This window comes from Rhamphochromis longiceps, linkage group LG4 (assembly GCF_057381845.1).
Source record: "Rhamphochromis longiceps isolate RC_006_pf linkage group LG4, R_longiceps_female_GT1.1, whole genome shotgun sequence".
Lineage (NCBI taxonomy): Eukaryota > Metazoa > Chordata > Actinopteri > Cichliformes > Cichlidae > Rhamphochromis > Rhamphochromis longiceps.
The window spans coordinates 35,126,816-35,147,593 of record NC_140560.1 but is presented as its reverse complement, the minus strand read 5'-3'; the positions used below and the strand labels follow the sequence as shown (position 1 = coordinate 35,147,593).

Genomic DNA, 20,778 nt, shown 5'->3' with positions numbered 1-20,778 from the left:
AGTCAGTGTTTGTTCTAGCTCTCCTGACAGCTGTCTGTAAACCATGGAGGCTCTGTCATGGTTTGGGACTATATTTCAGTCAGTGGTGTTGGAGATTTGTCAAAACTGATGGAATTATGAACCCAGAGATCTGTCAGACTTTCATCCACATTTTTAGGCTTAAAAATAGAGCTGCCCCAATGACCCCAAACCCACTGAAAATGCAGTGAAAGTGTACTTGGATAGAGAAAAAAGGAAAACAAAAGCATAGAAGAACGCCATCAGTCATTGATTGTCTTCCAGAGCCTGGACCTCCATTACTGAAGCAGTGTGGGATCATCCTTAGAACGGAACAAAAGGCAGCCGACATCCAAAGAGGCTGAATGTCAGTGAAGCCTGGAGAGCTATTCCTTATGAGTACTTAAATTACAAGGAAGCTGTCTGAAAGAGTTGTGGTGCTGTGGAGAATTAATTTGGTCAAATGAACAACTTGATTTTTGTCTTATATTGTTTTTCAATGGATGTTAGAACCTATTTCCCCGTTTTCTTAACATAAAAACAACAAAAAAGGAGGAGTGGCTCAAGACTTATGAGGTCACCAACTGAGCACTAATATGTTAGAACATGATAAACATGCTTTTCTCACCAGCTGACATATTTAAAGATGTTCCAATGCTGCCCCCTGGTGGAGGAGTGGAACTATAACCACATTGTTTACCATTTACTGAAAGGGGAAAAGAACCACACACACTATATAGATGCACCACGGAAGCAAAAGATAAGGGGGGGGAAAAAAAAAGGACGTTAAATTAATTTATTTAAAAAAAAAAAAAAAAAAAAAAAAAAAAGCATTTCTCCACTGAAGCAGAACAAAAATTTTTGTTTCCTTTTACTGTTGGTTGAAACATGTACAATCAGGAAGAAAAAAAATAAAAATAAAAAATAAAAAGGAAAAAGACTCGCTGGTTCACCAGAACAGAGCAAAAGTTAATTAAGCAAAAGGGGGGGTTGGGCGGGGTTAGCCAACACCACAACGTCAACACAGCCGGGAAGGACCAGGAGGAGGAGGAGGAGGAGGAGGCGGCGGCGGCGGGTGTGAGGAGAAACAGAAAACAAAAAACAAAAGGGAAAATAAAACACAAACATTCAATTAAGTGCAGGTCTGGTTGGGACAAAGCAGTCTTTTTTTTTCCTCTTCAATTTACATTTAACAACATCTGTTGTCGGACACATGCAAGGTCAACATCTGGAACTACACAAGGAGATTTCATATGCTTATATCGGTTATCTGTGCACATATTAAAATATGTAGGCGTAACGAAGCAATTTCATACGGATATGTCAGAACGAGGGAAATAAAGTTTATGAAAAAAAGTTACTGTTTCACTGAACAGGAAAAAAAAAAAAAAAAAAAAAAAAAAGAACAAAACCGAAAGTGAGATTTCTATCTTGGTTACCGAAATGTCACCGACCTCACCGTTTTGTACGCTTCCTTTAATTAAATTATTTCTCTTCTAGATAAGTGAAAACACAGTTTAAAAAAAACAAAACAAAAACAAAGACCCTACGCTCCACATTTTGAACAACAAAATACTGCATATCTACGTACAGCTGCGATTAAGGAAGGTCAGTATCATGAGAGGCTAGCTGCCAGAGTTTCAGGAATATTGGCTCCGAGTTGATCCCTTTCTGAAAGTCTAATTTAAATTCATTTTTTAAATCTAACCACTGAATGCTCATCGCGCTCGCCGCTTGGTTGGTCACGTCACGCTTCCCGACGGGTCAGTGGGGAGAGATGTTCTCTGTTGGCTGCCGGAGTCTCCGATCCGCTCTGAGGTAGACGCGGCAGAAAGGCAGCATCCAGCCTGAGCCGAGTCAGGGCCTCTCCTAGTGGGATCACTTGAGGTCAAAGGTCAGCTCTTAAGTGTTAATTGTTGTTAAGGCTTCCTGTGGTCTCGCTTCAGTCACTCTCCAGTTTCAGGGGCTCAGGGGGGTGGGACACCTACAAGTTCACCTTTGTCCCATTCCTATATTTTCTTCTCAACCCACATTCCAGTCTTTAAAGGGGCAGACAATTTTTTTTAGTTAATCTTTGATGGTGTAAAACAAGATTATCCAAAATGAAAAGGAACAGAATCTTCTCCGTTTGGCACCTCGGGCGGCTGTGGTAGGAGGAGGAGGAGAAACAAAACTAACAACGAGGACGAGAGAGAGAGAGAGAAACTGTGGATTAGGAGGGGGAGCGAGTGGTGGTGGTGGCGCGCTGCGTGTGGAAACGAACTAGTTGGGTTGGCTGCCTTGGTCGTTAGCTGCCGACGAGACTGAATCTGGTGCGCCGGCCGGGGCAGGCTCTTCTTCAGACTTGCTGCGCTTGGCTTCCGGCTGCTCGGCAGGCTGGTCCCCGTTCTGCCGCTTGGTGGGGAGGGAGGCCGAGGCGGAGGCGTGGGCCGCCAGCAAGTGGAGGGGGCTTGCCACAGCTGAGGCTGTTTGGGGGAAACAAGCAGGAAGACGAGGGTTAAAAGAGGAAACACTTCACTGTTGAGCTGTGGTTCAATAACATCTAGAAGCAGAAGGCCTGTGGGATGTGTGGTTTGGATCAGCTGCCGCAAGTGAGCACACCAAAAACCTTTTCAGATCCAGAGGAGGCAGAAAAATTCTCTGTGGCGACGCTGCTGCTGGATCTCGTGTTTAACTTCAATTTGTGTGGTTTGTTCAAAATAGTTCTCATTTATTAGCCTTTGTGAAAGCCAGCCCACTTCCCCCTCCCCTGTAGCATGCTTTATTCTGATTGGAGGCCTCACTAGGGATCTCTCCCTCTAGATGCTGTGGTCGTGTTTATAAAGATGATTTAACAGGTTTCAGTAAAATAAGCGTTAGTTTATTTTTTTATTTTGTCCTCTAACATCCAGATGTCAAAATCCAGAAGGAAAAGAATAGTTGCTTAAATGTCCAGTGGCTATTCTGGCACATTACACCAAAAGCAACAAGAGAGCATGCTTGTTTCTAAGCTTCATACCCCATACACCACCAGACGTAAAAGCAATAATGTCTCAGTTCCATCTAAGCATCTAAAACATCTCGACTTGAACCAGCCTTGATGTCCCTGCTAAGTGTTCCTGTGTCTCACCTGAGCTGGAGGGTCCCTGGATGGCAGTGGTGATGCTATGGGTGCCATTCTGTGTGATGGCCTTAACAGGCAGCTGGTGTTGACCCATGGGGGCCTGCTGAACTATGGTAACAGTCTGCAGGGGGGTGGCTGCTTGGGAGCTCTGGATGATCCGACTGGAGGGACCTATAGAGGTGATGGTAGGAACCGTCTCTACTTTGACTGAGGATGAGGAACACAAACACAAACACCGGCTTTAGTGGTGGAAACTCATCACAAGTGTTAGAATGAGGTATGAGCAGGGCTCAGTCAGTTGTGTGACACCAAACAAACACCGAGTGCAAGCGATCAGATCTGCTGAGGCGCTCGGTGTTTGGGGTACAGCAAACAGCGAAATGTTTTCAGAACAACACCGAGGTGACTTTCATGAAGCTGTGCCAAATCCTGGGGCTTCCCCCCCCAACCTTTCTTAACATGACACGTTTGATCATGTGACTTCAAACAACTGTCAAAGTTTAAAAAAAAAAAGGCAGAATCTCAGATTAGACTGTCACATTTTTGAGAAATTTTCTAATCGGATCACTTGATCCGATTAGAAAGTTGATGCATTCAAAAATACTGCGACCATGAATGGCAGCAGCAGCTGAATGACTGTTTTAAAAGCTGCTTCTTTTAACCAAGTGAAACTTTGGAAGACGTGAAGTCTGGTTCAAGAAATATTGTCACAGAAAATAAATACAAGATTGTCGAATTTCCAAGCTTCTGGTTGAGATGCTAAACTCTTTAGCTCTTGGAAGCAGACTGGGAGTAACCCTTGAAGTTGAGTTTGTCACATATCAGACGTGCTTATAGAACAACGCGAGTGTGTTTGCATCAGAGGTCAGTGATGGTGGTCTCTGCAGCTAACCATGGAAAAACCCAGAAACTACTGAGGTATCAAAACTCGTTATTAAGGCTACAGCGGGGCTCAAATGTCTTCCTGTGGAAAGAGTTAGTCTTTTAAACTTGGTTCTGCTACTAACTCCTTTAATTTCATGTCATTTTATTATGATTACTCATTTTGTTGCACAGTACAAGTCTGTGTAGAGACTTAAACTTTACCTCCTTCCATCGCAGGTTAATGCAAATCTTCCTTTACTTTAGATTCTCTTGTCATTGACTGACTGTGTTGCACAACTAGCCAAAATGAACAAACAGATGGACACTTTGCCATGACATGAGCTCAATCCTTTGACTGGATGAGCTAAAAATGAAAGCGCGTGTTAGAAACTGCTGGAACTGGATCAACATGAAATCAGAGCCTTTAGCTGTTGATAATGAGATAACCCTGCAGATTAAAGGGTCTCAAATTAAACACAACTTCATGAACCGTCTAAATATTGGTCGCTTATATTAGTCCATCATATTTTTAATCATGACTTTGTTTCTGAGTTGTGGAAGAATAAAAGTTTAAGAGCAAAGCCACTAAATTATCCAGCCTATTAATTAGTTAAAAAGATTCAATGTGGCTAATCACGGTGACCCTCGGCATCTTCGGGCCCACAGAGCACAGTGGGGTGTCCCTTGTTGTAGGAATGCTACAAGCTAGTAAAAATGGCGCCCATGTCTTGTTTGAAGTCTGGCACCTCCTTCGCTGCTCATCTTTTCATTATAGGTCAATATTTCGCCAAAATCTTCTTTAAATTAGTAATAAATTAACAACAGTTATTAATACTGATGAAGGAAATCTTTATTTTACATGGTTAGAAGGAAAATCTCTCTTCGGGAAACCATCCCCAAGTCTTGGATTAAGGTAATATTGTGTAATATGGTGAAGAATTGAAGCAGGGTTAGAAGCCAAACATTTCACTCTGACAAAATTCAAAGCCAAAACACTCCTTGTAGAGAATTTAATGCCCTAGCTGCTGGCTCACCTTTGACCTCTGTGTGCTCTCCATTCTCCTGCGTCTCGCTCTTGATGATGGTGGCTGGCTGGGCGATGACAGTGGCGGGGCTGAGCGACCCTGCGGGGATCTGCTGCAGGACGTGGACAGTCTGGACAGTGGGCTGGGAGGTGCTGGTGCTCACTGGGGAGGCCATGGTGTAAGTCACTGGCTTGATGGTTTGAGGTAACTGACGCTGGACTGCTATGAGTACCGGCTGGTTGTTAACAGGCGAGCCTGGCACAGCAAAAAAAAAATCGAGGTGCACAGAAGTTTTAACACATCGAACAAGAAACAGAAAAGAGTCGCGCAGTCAGTATGTGTGGCGCAAAGTGTCGTCTCACACCTGGTGTGTTTTGTGCAAAGCGTGCTTCCTTGATCACTGCCAGTTTGGGCTGGACTGCTGTGGTGGACACTGGGGTGGGAGCAGAGGAAGTCTCCAGCTCCAGGGGAACTGGGGAGCCCTCTCGGGAAAGGCTGTCAGGGGTCTGGACACCGCTGGAGTGCGCAGAGAGCACCCCTGAGTGATTGGGAGATGCCGGGGCACTCCTGAGAGTCAGAAGGAGTTGTTGGAATGAGAAAAATCACACCACGTCCGCTAAAATGTACCATTAAATTTGTCACGGGAGGATGCAGCCAAACCTGGAAGAGAGGGGTCCATGTGGGGTCCTGAAGCAGGGGACGCCCCGCGGCCTTCGTTTCCTGAAGGCCTGCTCGATGAGCTTGGCCTCCGAGGACGGGTCTATCCTCCAGAATGAACCTTTGCCGGGCTCCTCCTGCGACCGTGCCACTTTGATAAAATAACGGTTCAGAGACAGATTGTGACGGATCGAGTTCTGCAACAGAGAACAGTCTCGAGTTACTTATTGATGACTGAGGTCACGTGTGTGACCGTCTCTGAGGAATCTGTACACTGAGGCAAAGAAACGCACCTGCCAGCCCTTATCTGCCGTCCTGTAGTAAGGATAGTTCTTTGTGATGTGATTGTAAATTCCATTTAGTGTGAGCTGCTTGTCCGGAGCCAGCGTTATGGCCTGGACTATCAGCTGTGCATAGGAGTACGGAGGTTTGGAGTCGTCCTGTGGGGAAGGGACAGGACGCAGATTTAGACACCAGAGCAAATTACCTGTGCAGCGCACATGAAGCAAGCTTTCAACAGACATGAATACATAACACTGCTGGTTCTCCTAAAGTGACTGTCATTCAGACATGCGTCACTTTTCCCACAGCGACGGAGCGTCGTGATAGATTTCAGCTCCGATGCTGAAGGTATGCAAGAAACTAGACTAGAGACAGCTGCAGGCTGCAAAATAACCTCAGCTGCTGGTAATGTTTGACAAAAGCTCCGAGGAGGACAAGGAGAAGGAGAGAGAGGGAGGAGGAGGAGGAGGAGAAGAAAAAGAAGAAGGAGGAGAAAAGGAGACAAATGCTTCAATCTCATTAATCTGACCGTCACAGCGTCTTCATCTTAGTTTCCACCTTTACATTCATGTTTGCTTCTTTTACAGCAGCGGCTTTAAAAGCTGTAAATTAAAAGCTCGTCACCATTTAGTGCAGCTGAGATGACCAAAAGAGAATCTTTGGTCAGAAGTTAAACTCATCAGGTGTTAATAGGTGAACCTGTAGAAGGACTGTTAATGGCTGCCAGCAGCTGCCTTTATCACTCTCACCATCTGCTTTCAGAGGCATGCAACAGTTGGTTGTTGGCTTCAAGTCTAACGGTTGATCCCGTGGGGGCATCCGCAGAGAGCCTGCAGGCCAGCACGAACTGTGCATCGCAGGTTATACACTCGCATACTAATTCAGGGTCGAACCAGGAGGCATTCAGATGCCATCAGGTTAATAAAAAGGTTGTTTCAAGCTGTTTCACTATAAATCACCACACATCACACATACACAAGTCAGTGAACATCAATAATAATTTGCATTTTGAGTTAAAGGATTATAATTTTATATTTCAAGAATCATATTCATGCCCTATTGCATGTTATCCATAAAAGATATCTAGCAAGGAATGAGTTACATAGTCTGAAGTGAAGTGTGACGCAGGAAAGTGAAATAAGTGATTAAATGTTGGACCAAGGCTGAAGTTTGGAGCGGGCTGGGAATTCTCACCTTGGGACTGTCCCCTCCAGAGGCCTCTTTATCGTTCTCAGGCTGGGAGTTGTCGTTTATGAGCTGCAGTTCTGCAGAGCTGACCATGCGACCACCCATCCTGTAGCCTGAGGAGCCTGCACCCCGAGGGCTGGAGGGGCAGGAATTAGCAGCACTGCAGCAACAAAACAAAAGAGGACAGTCAGCTGCCAGGAGATTTTATGCTGAAGCATAAACAGCCAACATTATGTTTGGATTAAACCTCAACATAAGCGCCTGGTATTTTTCAGAAATGGTGTCACTACATTCGCTGGCTCTGCTCATCCGCAGTCTTTGCTGCAGTGACACGCTTTCCGACGACATCTATGCAAATCGCTCTACCACCCAGATCGCACGGGAACACTGCAATCACCACAATCAGGCCTAAAGCAGCGCAGCTTTAAAACCTTAATCAAGTCTAATTATCTGGTGAACAGTGTGAAAAACCAGGGGGCGAACAGGCCTAATGTAAAGGATGATTTGCATATTTCATGTCTGGCTCTGGAGATGCGGGTGCACCAAACAAAAATGCACTGCCTCACGACCCCTGCATATACAGCACCTGCTGCCTCGAGCGTCGGTCTAAATGTTTGTTTCTTAACAGCAGAACACTAATGTTTACATTTTACAGATGGCGTACATGTCAGAAGAAAGCAGCCATCTGGCTGAGAGGATCTGAGTGTGAGAGATGGATCCGCTTTCCTCTCTGAGCCCTGTGGCTGGAGGACTAAGCTTAAGCTGATCAATATACAGTGAACATGTCGAGGTCAGCTGACACCTTAAGGTAAACTAAGGCAGCGTGGGAGAGCGTTCTATAACCCTGTGCACTGATCCAGGATCAGCCACTAATGTAATCTTCAGTTAAATTGACTGAATATTGATTTTTGCTTATTAAAATAATTCTAGTACATACAAACATACAAGTTTGTTTACACGTAAGAGAGTTTGTCCCAGTTTTAACTCTTTTCCATCGTTGCCTGTGTCGGGTCAACTCATAGTTTTTTTTAAAAACACATTTTTTTGAATTCTCCCACATTTAAATTCAGGGTTCTCTTATTAACACGCCTCTCTCCTGCATAAATCTATGCAATATGCACTCTGGTTAAATACCCAGCATTCACCTGTGAGGCACATTAGAATTTGCATATTTAAGCCATTTAAAAAAAAATAAATTCAGACTTCAATCCCACATCTACTGCTGAATACATCATTTCCAGTAATGAATACCTAATGGTGCCAGTAGGCGATGGCAGAGGACTCATTAGGTGAGCAATGTTTTCTGGAATGTTGATGGTCAGCGGGGAGATCTGGGGCTGCACTGGCTTCACGGGGGACTCGGGCGCCTCTCGCTTCACTTTCTTCCCGCTGGACAGGGCCGTAAATGCGATCTTGATGTTTGTGCTGGGGAACCTGAACGTGCACCTGCAAAACAGGGAACCCACAGAATTTTAAAAACTCAGCAGCTGTCAATGAAAACTGTAATTCACAGGTGACATGAACCTCTGACATTCTTGGTTTAGAGGTTTGTGAGGTATTATTCAGCGCTCAAACTCATTTACACATAAAGCACGGCAACGTCTGTCAATGAACAGAAGTTTTAACTGCACATTGAATCGCAGAGATCACAACATAAGAAGAAGCACAATTACAACAGTAAGTCTTCAATATTTTCAAATTCTTTTACAAACATGATTGGGAAATGTTGCTGTAGCAAATGAAAGAAATCTGTCAATGCGATTCCTTAAATTGTAAGAAATAAGTGGAAAAAAAAATGAAGAAACTTTGTCATTTAACAATTCATCTGTTGCTCAATGACTTTGATGCAGCACGAACAGCCACACGCCATGAAGCCATGAAGCTCCCAGCACAGCTTTTGTGCCGATGCCGGCGGAGGATTGGAGCTCTGCGCTTATAGAGTCAGAGTGCTGGTGGAGTTGCGTTGGTCCTCAGACATTCCACGATCAACTCTGAGCTTTATTGTTGCAAAGAGAAAAAATTTAAGAGTGAAGAAATTTAACAGACTTGTTGCAACAGCAGCATCCTATTGCAGTACCACACTCAAATTCAGCAAACTCTTTAGCGTGACCCCGTCTTTCACAAAGGTTTGTACAGGCAGACTGCACAGCTGAGTGTGTGATTGTATACATGATGCAGCAGCAGGAGTTCAAAGATTCAGACAGGTGTGGTCCAGAGGTTGTGAATTTTAGACTGGCGGATATAGGAGATCTAAAGAAATCCCAACAGCTGTGGATCTCACAGCTGTTTACTCATTTTCAGATTTTTTATTTTAAACTACAGGATAAACAGAAATACTGAGTGTTGGTTTACATAAACAGTTACACAACGTATACAAAACTGCATATGAAGAACAAGAGGGACTAATGTTATAGAGTGCTGCTGGAACAGGAAAGGAATGAGCATGTCATTGACCCTCAAACTGTCTGGGGGGGAAAAAAAAAGAAGTTGTGGGTGTGAGAGTTGACAACAATGAATGGGCTGAGATCCTCCGAGAACTCTGAGGATACGCCTTATACAGCCATACAGTGACTATCATGAAAATCACAGTTTGCACAGCACACACGAAAGCCTGCTTCATAAAACAAAACTAAATATTGGACGGGTAATTATTAATTAAAATCCCAGCAGTTATAGCTCAGGAAGTTATTTAAGACCGTCACATCAGCCACATGTAATATGCAAACAGTGTGGGACTTAATTCACTCATCTGTTTTATCCAGCTTCCTTGCAGCCTTCATTTATTTTCCCAGATTGCCTTCCAACTCGCTGCAGGAAATGCAGAAATTGTTGTTGGTGCATCGTCAAATGAGGAAGTGTTCAATCGACTGTGGTCTCTTCGATTCTAGGTTAGATCTGCTACATGTTCCGTTTTTCTCTTAGTGAACGAGGTTGTCGCTGCTCTTTTCATTATTACAAAAATACATATATAATAACAACGTTGCTTTTGCTGATGGTCCAGTCCATGGGAATCAAAGGCTGCCAATTCCTTTGATCGTGGCAGCGGGGCTTTTACGCACCTCAAAAAACTAATAAAAATACAAACAGTTACACCAGTTATCCAGAACTGATAAAGACATGGCATCAATACAATCTTTTCAACATCCGTCCCTATACTGCTGAACATCATCCGAGGAGTAATCAGGCGTTTTGGGAAACCGTTCAGTGTTCAACAAAAGACTGAAGTTTTATTATTGAAACTGTGGTATCACAGTTAGGCTCTCTTGCTGTTGGTTCATTCAGTCTTTATCTAGTTCAGGAGTGGCACCTGCAGTAGATCCCATTTTTTATAATAACGTATTAAATTTTGTCCAATTCATTTCAGCCCATCACAAACACACACCTGCCTGGTTAATGCAACAAGAGTAATGTATTCAGATGTATTTAGTGCTTAAGATTACAAGTCACATTTAAACCATACATTAACTTACATCAATGGCCAACAGCCTCACCAGTCGCCTAATAGGCACGTCTTCGATACATGAGGGAAATCTCTATAGGTAAGGCCACTGTGTTGCTCAACTCTGTTATTGATGCTTAAAAGTTGGTTCTGAACTCAAGCGACCAGATGCACCAACTGGACATTACCAAGTCTCAACATATGTACAAGAAATCCCAATGAGACCCAAACGGCTCCCTGTCAGACAGCTCTGTGAGCACAGAAGCCCCACTCACCCACTGTTCAAATCTTTTTTCGAGGGGCAGCTTAATCACAAGCGAGTGATTAAAAAGAGGAGCTAAAACAAGCCGTTTCAGTCGGCGGATGAACCGCAGGCCTCACCGAGGCCCAGGATTACCTCAGTTTCACCAACCGGCTGGCTGTTGCCTAACACCTGCATTGAAAATTTTTCATTTGTGATTTGTAGCAGCTATGAAGGACGAAAGAAGAAGAAAAGACAATTTCACTGACACAGAAATTGGAAAATAAGGGAAGTAAGACTAAGAACACACTGGATGGGAAGCGGTCCAACACTCGGTCAGGAAATAAATACACCATTAAGCTGCGTTCTGACTGAAAACAATGCAACCACCTAAGCAAGGAAAAGACAGACAAATATAAAACCTTGCAGTTACTATTAATCCAATCTATGAACGTGAAGTTATGACTGACGCTCAAGTTCGTGCAAAAAAAAAAAAAAAATCTTAGAAACTAAGATTTCAAGTGGATGTTTTTAATGAAACGATTCTGGATTTGACAGCAGCTTCACGGCTGCCGTACACGAGAGGAGATGAAGGGAAAGAGTCGAGGAGGAGGTCTCGCAGCAGTCACAGTCTGATTAGAAAGAACTCTTCTAAATGGCTGCCTGACGCCCTGGAGACCGTGCAGGGACACATTTTACTTAGCTGAAGTCTGCCAGGCACAGCAGGGTTTTTTCTGCCAGGCCCTCACTGAGCTGGCATCTGCTGAGAGAACTCTATCCTCGACACCTACATCTCAAATTAGCTTTGTCGCTAACAGGAGGAGACTGAAACACTTTTTGGAGCCTGGCTGGTGAGGTGAGGGGGGACGCTTTGATTATTCATGCACCCTTTCCAGGAAGGGTTGTGCCTTCCCTGTAGATCTGTTAAAGATATAGAAGATCCTTAAATAAACATCAGACACTTTCAGCGAGTAGCAACTGACAGGGTGGGAACAATGAAATCTAAATATATCAGTAAATCATAAAATCTTAAAAATAATTTGGTTGCTTTGTCTTCGCTGCACACCATCCTGCTGTCAATGAACACTGCTGCATTTTGAAATATATATGATACTTATTCTGCTTTCTATACTGCACAGGTAGGCCATTAATCAGCTGGTTAATCAACGGTCAGAAAGTAGCAGTAGTATAGAAGGAAACCATTTTGATAATTTAACAAATGTCTTAATTTACAGTGGGAGTATTTTTAAGGTACTGTTTGACCAAAGTTCAATTCAATTTGATGATATTTACAGCACAAAATTCCAACAACATCAGCTCAGTGGGTTATATTGTAAGGTAAAGACCCTGCAATAACACAGAGAAAACCCCAACAATCAAATGACTCCCTATGAGCAAGCACTATGCGACAGTGGGAAGGCAAAACTCCCGTTTAACAGGAAGAATCATCTGGCACAGCGAGACTCAGGGAGGGGCGGTCATCTCCCGCGACCAGTTGGGGGGGTGAAGTTAAGCAAACATGTTAAGGAGGTCTTGAAGCCTCTAACCAAGCAACCAGTGTTTGTTGTTAATAATCGCGGTGCACAACTTTAAAAGTGTAGCAGTAGAAAAACTAGCAACACGCAGCTAGCGTACATGGCACGTGTCGGGAAAGTTTGTCAGTCACATAATTTATGCAGCAGCAAGGAATCTAAGTTGTAGCCCGAAACTCCTTTTAACCCTACGCTGTAATTTCCACGCAACAATAACTTAACAGTTGTGATGTAAGGTTACGAGGACCTGGTAACAACAACAAGTTGGGACAGATTTCCCGCAGAAGTGTAAATCCAGCCGGACTCTGAACTTTGACCTAGTTCCACAGCACTAACATTGACCACATAACAACAGGTTTCCATGGCGCTATAACAGCATTTATACATTAATGGAACCATTAATGTTTTTTTCCCCCTGTCATACATTGAGACTGCTCCAGTTGTGGATGCTAACAGAAATTGCCGCCAATGTCAATGTGCTTACTATTTGTTGGAGCCAAAAATGAACTTTTGTCCTACTTTTAGCTCTGTATGATGTTAGTGAGGGTTATCACTAATATGATGACAGCTCTGGCTGCCCGAATCGAAACCCCCACCTACCTGCTGTTCATATTTTTTGCTTGCTAAGGGTAACCAATCTGATGAAAGTTGGCTTACGAGGAATTTAAGTTCAGCAGGGTTACTGCGTTTGCTATCTGTTAGCAGTCGGGGGATGGGCCGTGTACCTGCAGAGATGGAAGCAGCGAGCAAAGTATGTGGAACAACCAGTCGGTGGGCCTCTCGTACTTGTGCTGTTGTTGGTCCATCAGCCAGCCGTGGAGAAGAGCGAAGCTACTGTATAAAAAAAATAAAAGAGCTGAATTTCAAATGTTCACTGCAGCCACTGTCTGTGCTTTTCATTCTGTATTTTTTGATCTCGGAAACTTCCGCCCCACAGTCCTCCCATTCCCTTCCTGCCCACATGTCAACCAATTAGCATTCGACAGACGCATTTATCATCAGCTTCCAGCGACGTGCAGTTAAGATTCTGAAGTGCACTGAATGAACCCAGACGCTGTACAAGGTATGGACTGTGATGACAGGGGCTACTTCACTCTTGATCCACAAGTAAAATTACAGAGTTTCAAAAAAGGATGAACGCAGGCCACAAACACTATGCTGAGAGGATTTAACACATCGTCACATTTACCAGACAAACTGCTGCCAGTCACAGACACAGTAGTGACATAAACTTTAAGGACCAGCAGGTAAGTTTCAAATATGTTCCGAAGAATTTTAGGTAATGAACAAAAACGTTAACATCCAATCAGAATCAATCTGTCATTTCTGCTCATGACTAAATAAACAGATTAGAAAAATATCAAACATTTCTGTGTTGTTTGAAATGATCAGAGGTGGCCTAATTTCAGAGGTAACAAAATGACATTGTTTGCAAGACACAAAGTAACAAGTGCTAATCACCTCGGCTACTCTAATATCCATTTTCACAGTCTGAATGAGGCTCAGAGAGGGGAAAGCTGTTTACGGTATCCAACACCCCCCTTCTAACATGCAATCACAGAAGCCTTTTTTTCTCATTTTCCTCTGTGTGAATAATGAGGCTTCAACTCCAAATGCTCAGTTGCTACGCTGCTAAGCTGTGAGGACGGCAACAAACAAAGCTGGTTTCGCTGAAGACTTTCGCTTGATGTTCACCCCCACCCAGCCTGCACAAGAGACTGTAAACAAAAGAAGACAGGAAGAGCACCAACTTGGAGTGAATTTTGGGGTGTGGGAGAGGACAGGGAAGGGGGAGGGAGGATGGGAAAGGGAAGGCTGTTGCTTTTTTGTTCACTCCGTTTACATCACCAAAAAGGAATCCCTGGAATACAACCGACCTGTCCCCTGAGCCGCGGCTCTACGAGTTCTCTCATGCTGTCAATCTGCTTCCTCAGCTACACCCGTCTTATCGTGGGCAGCGAGGCTCTTTTAAGGGTCTTCTGTGACATGAAGGTTACTTTTAAAACACGTGAGCACGAGCTGGGTGGTGTTCCATTCATGGAAGTCGTATTAACCGCGATTATAAGCTCACAGTTGGCCTGATCAATATGAGAATTTGACACCCCTGCTGTTCCTTCCTTGATCCTTGTAGGCCTTTTACATTTGGGAATGCACTGATGTTTGTATGTAGGGCTGCCACAAACGATTATTTTGATAGTCGACTAGTCACCGATTATTTTTGCGATTAGTCGACTAATCAGATCATCATCCATTGGACGTAAAACTACAGCTTATTGCACCAGCAGCATCTGCTCTTATATAACTATCATTAGCTTACAGCTTTAAGTGTTTAAGGTCTGTGCTAGCTAAAAATAAAGACAAGATGATAGTTTATTAAATTTTAATGAAATTTGCAGATTGTTTCGGTGAAGTTTAATAAACTCCTTGCTATCTAAAATATAACAGGACACCGGAGTATATTCTGGAGCATCTCACACTTCTGATAATCAGCTGTCTGCTTGACGTTTATTCAGCTGTGTAAAAACTATAACTTTAATCTCAGACAAACTGATTTACTCAGGAACAAATAAAATACTAAAAAAAAAAAAGCCAAACAATAACATTTTAAGTTATCTAAGTGACTCATATATATTTAACCTGAGTAGCGAAAGACGGCGGTGGGTTTGAAAACGATTTGCGGGGAGTCCGGTGTTCTCACGGCGCTAGTGAGCCTAGCCCCCGGCTCGCTAACGAGCTAGTGGGTAACAGACGTCTCCGAAAACGTCGGAGCGCTTTTGAAAATATGTGGTGTCCTGATAAACTGAGCCGATATTTGAGGTTTACACAGCTACATTCTCGCCTGAAAATATGTTAAACGTTTATTTTGTGACCCAGAAAGAATAATAAGAGTAATATTAAAACTAACTAGCTGCCGCCATTGTTGGAAACTGCGCTGGGCCGCGCTATGAATTCTGGGACACAGCTGCTTCTTCTTCTTCTTCGGGGTTTAACGGTAGCTGACATCCTTGTACATGCAATGCTGCCATCTTCTGTTTCAGTCCGTTATTACACTCTTAAATCCTGCCACTTATTCCTGCGTCTTTTGTGATCGTACAAAGTTTCAAACGACGCGTCGACTATTAAATCAGTCGTCGACGATTTTGATAGTCGACGTAATCGTGACTAGTCGACAAATCGTGGCAGCCCTATTTGTATGCTGCCGAAAAAGAGCAGTGCAGAAATGTATTCAGCTTTCAAGCACATGCCTGCAGAAAAGATTTTTCTGCAAAGGGACAATTTGGAAATTGCTTAAAGTCAAAACAAGTCCGTGTTGTGTAAAACGTGTTTTCATATTGAGATATTGCACAATAGCTGAGAGCAGTGTGCAAAGTCTGACCAGAGCTGGCAGAAGTTTGCAGGCTTGTCGACATTGCCGGGCACTGCAGTGAATAAACTAAACACTTTCTGGCACGCTTAAATCCCAGATAACTGCTTTGGCAAAATGGAAACCAGGAGTTTTTTTTTTCTTTCTTTAAACCGAATCACACGCAAAAGGCTGACTGAATACTTTCTGTTCAAGGAAAAATATGTATCGTTGTTTTCCCTCTCTTCTTCTTACAAGGCTGAAATTACACCCAAAATAAAATCACACTAAAAGTTCTTTAGTCTTGTATTTTCTGATCATTTCATTTTGACATTTTGTTTTAAATTCGCTTTAGTTTCAGTTGCTTTCCAGACTGGGTTTACTCAATTCAGTCTAGTTTTTATTGTTTAAAACTGATTTGTTTTAGTTTTGGTTGTAATTTTATCTAATTATGTTTTTTACTGACTATAGTATGGATGGTATTCAGCACAGGTAAGGTTTGGAAAAATCTGGGTTGAATACAATACACTAAAAACAGCACATTTTTAAGACATTTCACAAACTTGCAATTTTTAAAATTAAAAATTAATACTCTACATATATTTTTCAAAGTTTACCAAATTGTTTCAGAGATTTACATATATTATTGTATAGAAATTTTAAAAAGGGTGTCCAGCAACAAATATTTATGTTGAAGGTGAGTTTCGGATAGTAATTAAAATATTACTTATTTTAATTGTTGGGTCTCTTCACAGATCAGAAACGTTTCGAGGTGATGTCTTCAAATACTTCATTTCTAAAATTCATATATATTTTAGATTTCATTCATCAGTAGAAAAAAAAATGTAAATAAAGTAAATAATCACATGACAAAATAAAGTGACACCATTATGAAAACCGAATCAGTACAAATGAAGGAATGATCGTTAAAACTAGCACATTTTGGGAACTGGCCAATTAAATTAAACAATAAATGACTTTTTTTTTTTTTAACCATAACTGAGCATTTAAAACATTGATTTACTGGTATGGCTATTTCCTGGCTACGGCTGGTTTTTGGCATATATATTTCAATATTTGGCATTTAAAAAAAGAAAGGGAAAAAAAAAAAAACAAAAACAAAAAAAACAGACAGTTGTCCCCACTCTGGGCTGGTCAGCAGTGTAGCTCCTACAAATCTGCCAGAATGAGTACATGTCAGGGGTAAAAAGCCCGGAGCCCAGAATAGCACATTCAGCAGAGCTGTGTTTAAAGGTAAGGTAGCGGTTATCAATGAAGTTGCAATAAACATCACAATGTGACCATGCAGCTCCACAACCCCGCTCCTTTTGAACAGCTTCCCCATTACACTGAAATCCAGAATAATGAACTTTCCTGCAGTAACATTTGGTGAAGGCTGGGCTCCACCTATGATTTGGAGGCTAGCCTATCCTACCATTTCTATATTAGTAGACTGTAGGCAATATTATTTTTAAGCTTGCTATATTACTTTTATATAATTTTTTTTTGAGGAGTGGTTTAACTGGAAATGTGTATCGAGTCCTTATACCAGTTATCAGTTTCCATAATTACTAATAATTCATAGCCAATTCACCAGTTCTGAAAATGCCAAATCAGTACCCCCAAAAAATAATGCCTTAAAAAATATTACCTGTAAGTGTGTCTGTATAAACAACATGGGCTACATTCATACAGGGATTTACTGGAACAAAGAAACCAAACTGAAGTACCAATCAGACCTGTCCCCGGTCTGGCTGATAGAGTATTTCACAAGAAAACAACGTCATCAAGCCTAATAAATGGTAAATGGCCTGTATTTATATAGCGCTTTACTAGTCCCTAAGGACCCCAAAGCGCTTTACATATCCAGTCATCCACCCATTCACACACACATTCACACACTGGTGATGGCAAGCTACATTGTAGCCACAGCCACCCTGGGGCGCACTGACAGAGGCGCCACCGGGCCCTCTGACCACCACCAGTAGGCAACGGGTGAAGTGTCTTGCCCAAGGACACAACGACCGAGACTGTCCAAGCCGGGGCTCGAACCGGCAACCTTCCGATTACAAGGCGACCTCCCAACTCTTGAGCCACGATCGCCCCCTAATAGTTAAACAATGGCGAGAAGCAGGCTACAACCTGCAACTCGGAAACCAGCCTCTCAGGACATCAATGTATGTCAGAAAAGACGTGATTATCGTGTTTAACAGTTGGATGGCACACACAGCTGTCATGACCTCCATATGTGCGGACCGAGGTCAAAGGTCCTGCAGGTTGAGCTGCTGTGAGCAGACAGGGCGGGGACGCCAGGTTTGTTTACGTTTAGGGGTCAAACAGAAGCTCCATTCACAAGTACAGGGAGGCTACAGCTAACCGCTAACTAACGTGTTGACATGGCCGAAATGACGGATGTTTACAGTATCACGAGAATGCATTTCTCGCTTAAGGGTGCCCACGTGACAGAAAGAGAAAAAACCACTACCATTCAATGTCAACAACAGCGTCCCCGTAGCTACGAGTTAAGTTGATTATTTTTAGCTAACTAGGTTAACTAGCTAACTATGGCTGAAATGTGGCAGTTAGGCAGGCGGCTAAATAACACTGCTGCTAACAAAAATGTCAACAAAGAAAAATGGCATTGGGAACAGGATGCGGGGTTCTTGCTAACATGCTAAAACACGTGGTGCTGTCGACTCCACTGCTACCCTACATAAACCCAATGTTGTTAACTTTAGCCGCCTGGCTGCTGCAGATGGGAGCCCACATGTTCACTGAGAGGGGTAACTTACATTCGTGGTAGCTGCAGAGGAGGGGCGCCCCGTCTGAGGAACACTCCGTCTACAAACACCCCGTTTTTACCCAGACATTTCAGGTAAAAATCTCCGGTGCTGTCGTCGGTGAATATCTCCAGATGCCTCCGCGAGATGAAGCTGGAGTGGCCCATGCTCACGTCCACGGAGCCCTGCGACGAGTTCCGGCCGATGGTCACAGAGCGCTTTTTCATCATGTATTCGAATTCACGGCCCTCGAGCCGGGCAACCGGCCCAGACGATCCGCTCACCACAGCCATGTTCGGGTTAAAGTCTCTAAACGCCAAAAATACCAGGGGGAAACTAAAGCACTGGAGTACGGACGCCCGACTGTGGTCCTTCAGAGGCGCGTGTAAATAAAGCAAAACTACAAGAGGGGCATCAAATTCAAAACAGGAATCTAAAGGGGAACATGCGAGGCCAGGGACAGCGGCTCCGACCCACCGCCGAGAGAAAGGCTAGCTACCAAATCGAGCAAGGGGAGGATATGGCTTTACTGACAGCGCTAAAAGCCAATCACGAGCAGGGAAGCTGGTGCGGTTCCGCGTCTCCGACCAATCACACGCGAGAATTAATCCGAGGACAGATTCAAGGTCGGTTGAGGGGCCCATATGGCTGGGTGGAGAGCTGCAAGCTGCGGGGGGACGAAAAACGAGCAAAGGAGCGGATCGATGGGTCTACACGTGCAATCAGTCGCAGCAATCACCCCCTCTACCGATGATCTATAATCTGCGAGTGTGCGTCGATATAATCGATTAATCGAGGATCCAGGGCGAGAATCTGACGCTTATATTGTGGGAGTTTGAAGGATTTAGCTCGGCACGGTCTGCGAGGGGTATCAGCGCAAAGCCACCATGCGCCGTTTCTCTTCCTCCTCCACTACAGAATCCACGCCTGGTTTTGCGCAACGCTTCCTTTGCAGCATCTTGTTACTTTGTAATATGAGGTTAGATATATTTTTAAGTGATTATAGTTACGCTTTGTAATCAGTACACACATCTGGCGGCCATCACAGACAGGCAGACCTCATTTTGGTTTGCTGCAGCTTTGTAGCCCCGCGCTGTAACGGTTTGCAGGTGAATGACCCCTCCATCTGCATGCCACTTGTTTGTAAACAGTGGCTGGCACAGGCGCGCACGAGACTAGTCAATGTCTCTGTCAGACATCTGATCGGGTGCGAAGTGATAATTAGGTGTTAACAGCCTGTGGGTGCATCCACGAGGTAAAGCCAAGGTTAGTTAACATATCAATGGTTTGAATACACAGTTGGTCAGAGTGTTGGGAAAGTTTAACAAAAGGAAAATGCTGGAATCTGCAGCAGTTTAAGCAAACAGATGATCAAGAATGAAGGAGAAAAAGCTTGGAAATCCACATTTATGCAGTAATAAAGATTCAGTTTTATTTTGTGGACTTGATAATATAGCCTTTAGTCCCGGATGGCATATCACAGAACATCAAGAGGCTAAAGTAAACTTTGGGTCGTTCACTTTGAGGGTTGCTTGAGACAAAATTACAGCTGTTGGCTTATGTGGTGCTGTACGCTTGGGTCCACCCTTCGTTCTCCCAATGCTTTGTCTATTTTTTTTAAAAATTGAAATATAGCACCAAATGCCAACATCAGTTGCATCAATTATGTTTTTTTTCCCTTTGTTGTTGTTGTTTATTTTGCAATGTAATCTGTACTTGTACGTTAAAACCTTCTATGTTCTTGCTCTTCTTTCGGCTGTGTTCTTTAGGGGTTCTCACAGCAGATCATCTGCCTCCATCTCACCCTATTCACACCATCCTCCTCTGTCACATCAGCCCTCTCCTTCACTCCACGAATCTCCTCTGTGATCTTTTCCTCTTGCCTGGATGCTCATCATAATTTCTCCCTTTATGAGGTTTGATAGATTTGTTATATATCAATGAAAAAAAAAAACTAAAGCAACACTGAAACCAGTATGAATCGCAGCACTAAAGTTGCAGCCACCAATGCTACGTAAAATAAGTCCTGCACCGGCCCCCAGACAATTACAACCTGACCCGCTGTCTTTCAGAAAGAAAATTGTAGAAGAAAATCAGTAGCAGCATTATGTTAAACAGTCTCAAAGCAGTCTGTGACTGCAGTGAGTCAGAACTGCTTTTTAACTCAATTCCAGTCAGTCAGAATCAGATCCAGCTGTCACGCCTCACTTCCAGTTTCAAAAACACCAACACAGCAACAGCAAAAGTGCTCAACAACAGGGTTCCTCCACAAACCAGTGGGTGACATCCAAGTGGCTACATCCATCTTTCAGACTGTCAATGGGCCA

At 43.4% G+C, this 20,778-nt stretch overlaps 1 protein-coding gene across 1 annotated transcript; it reads right to left on the bottom strand.

Annotated features, from left to right (window-relative positions):
- Positions 1-980: 980 nt before the first annotated feature.
- foxk2b (forkhead box K2b) lies at positions 981-18,942 on the bottom strand. The gene is made up of 9 exons (XM_085404733.1): positions 18,464-18,942; positions 8,368-8,562; positions 7,123-7,276; positions 5,940-6,086; positions 5,650-5,843; positions 5,354-5,556; positions 4,999-5,244; positions 3,107-3,307; positions 981-2,462 (listed from the first exon to the last, which is right to left on the bottom strand). The coding sequence occupies exons 1-9, from the start codon at positions 18,742-18,744 to the stop codon at positions 2,260-2,262; spliced, it is 1,824 nt and encodes a 607-aa protein (XP_085260859.1). The 5' UTR covers positions 18,745-18,942; the 3' UTR covers positions 981-2,259.
- Positions 18,943-20,778: the final 1,836 nt, after the last annotated feature.

Excerpts from the sequence above, each read along its gene's own strand:
- foxk2b (XM_085404733.1), bottom strand. The coding sequence starts at position 18,744 with ATGGCTGTGGTGAGCGGATCGTCTGGGCCGGTTGCCCGGCTCGAGGGC. Across the intron at positions 6,087-7,122 it reads CTGGAGGGGACAGTCCCAAG|GACGACTCCAAACCTCCGTA; the intron begins GTGAGAATTCCC and ends CCTTCCCCACAG. Across the intron at positions 5,245-5,353 it reads CTTTGCACAAAACACACCAG|GCTCGCCTGTTAACAACCAG; the intron begins GTGTGAGACGAC and ends TTGCTGTGCCAG.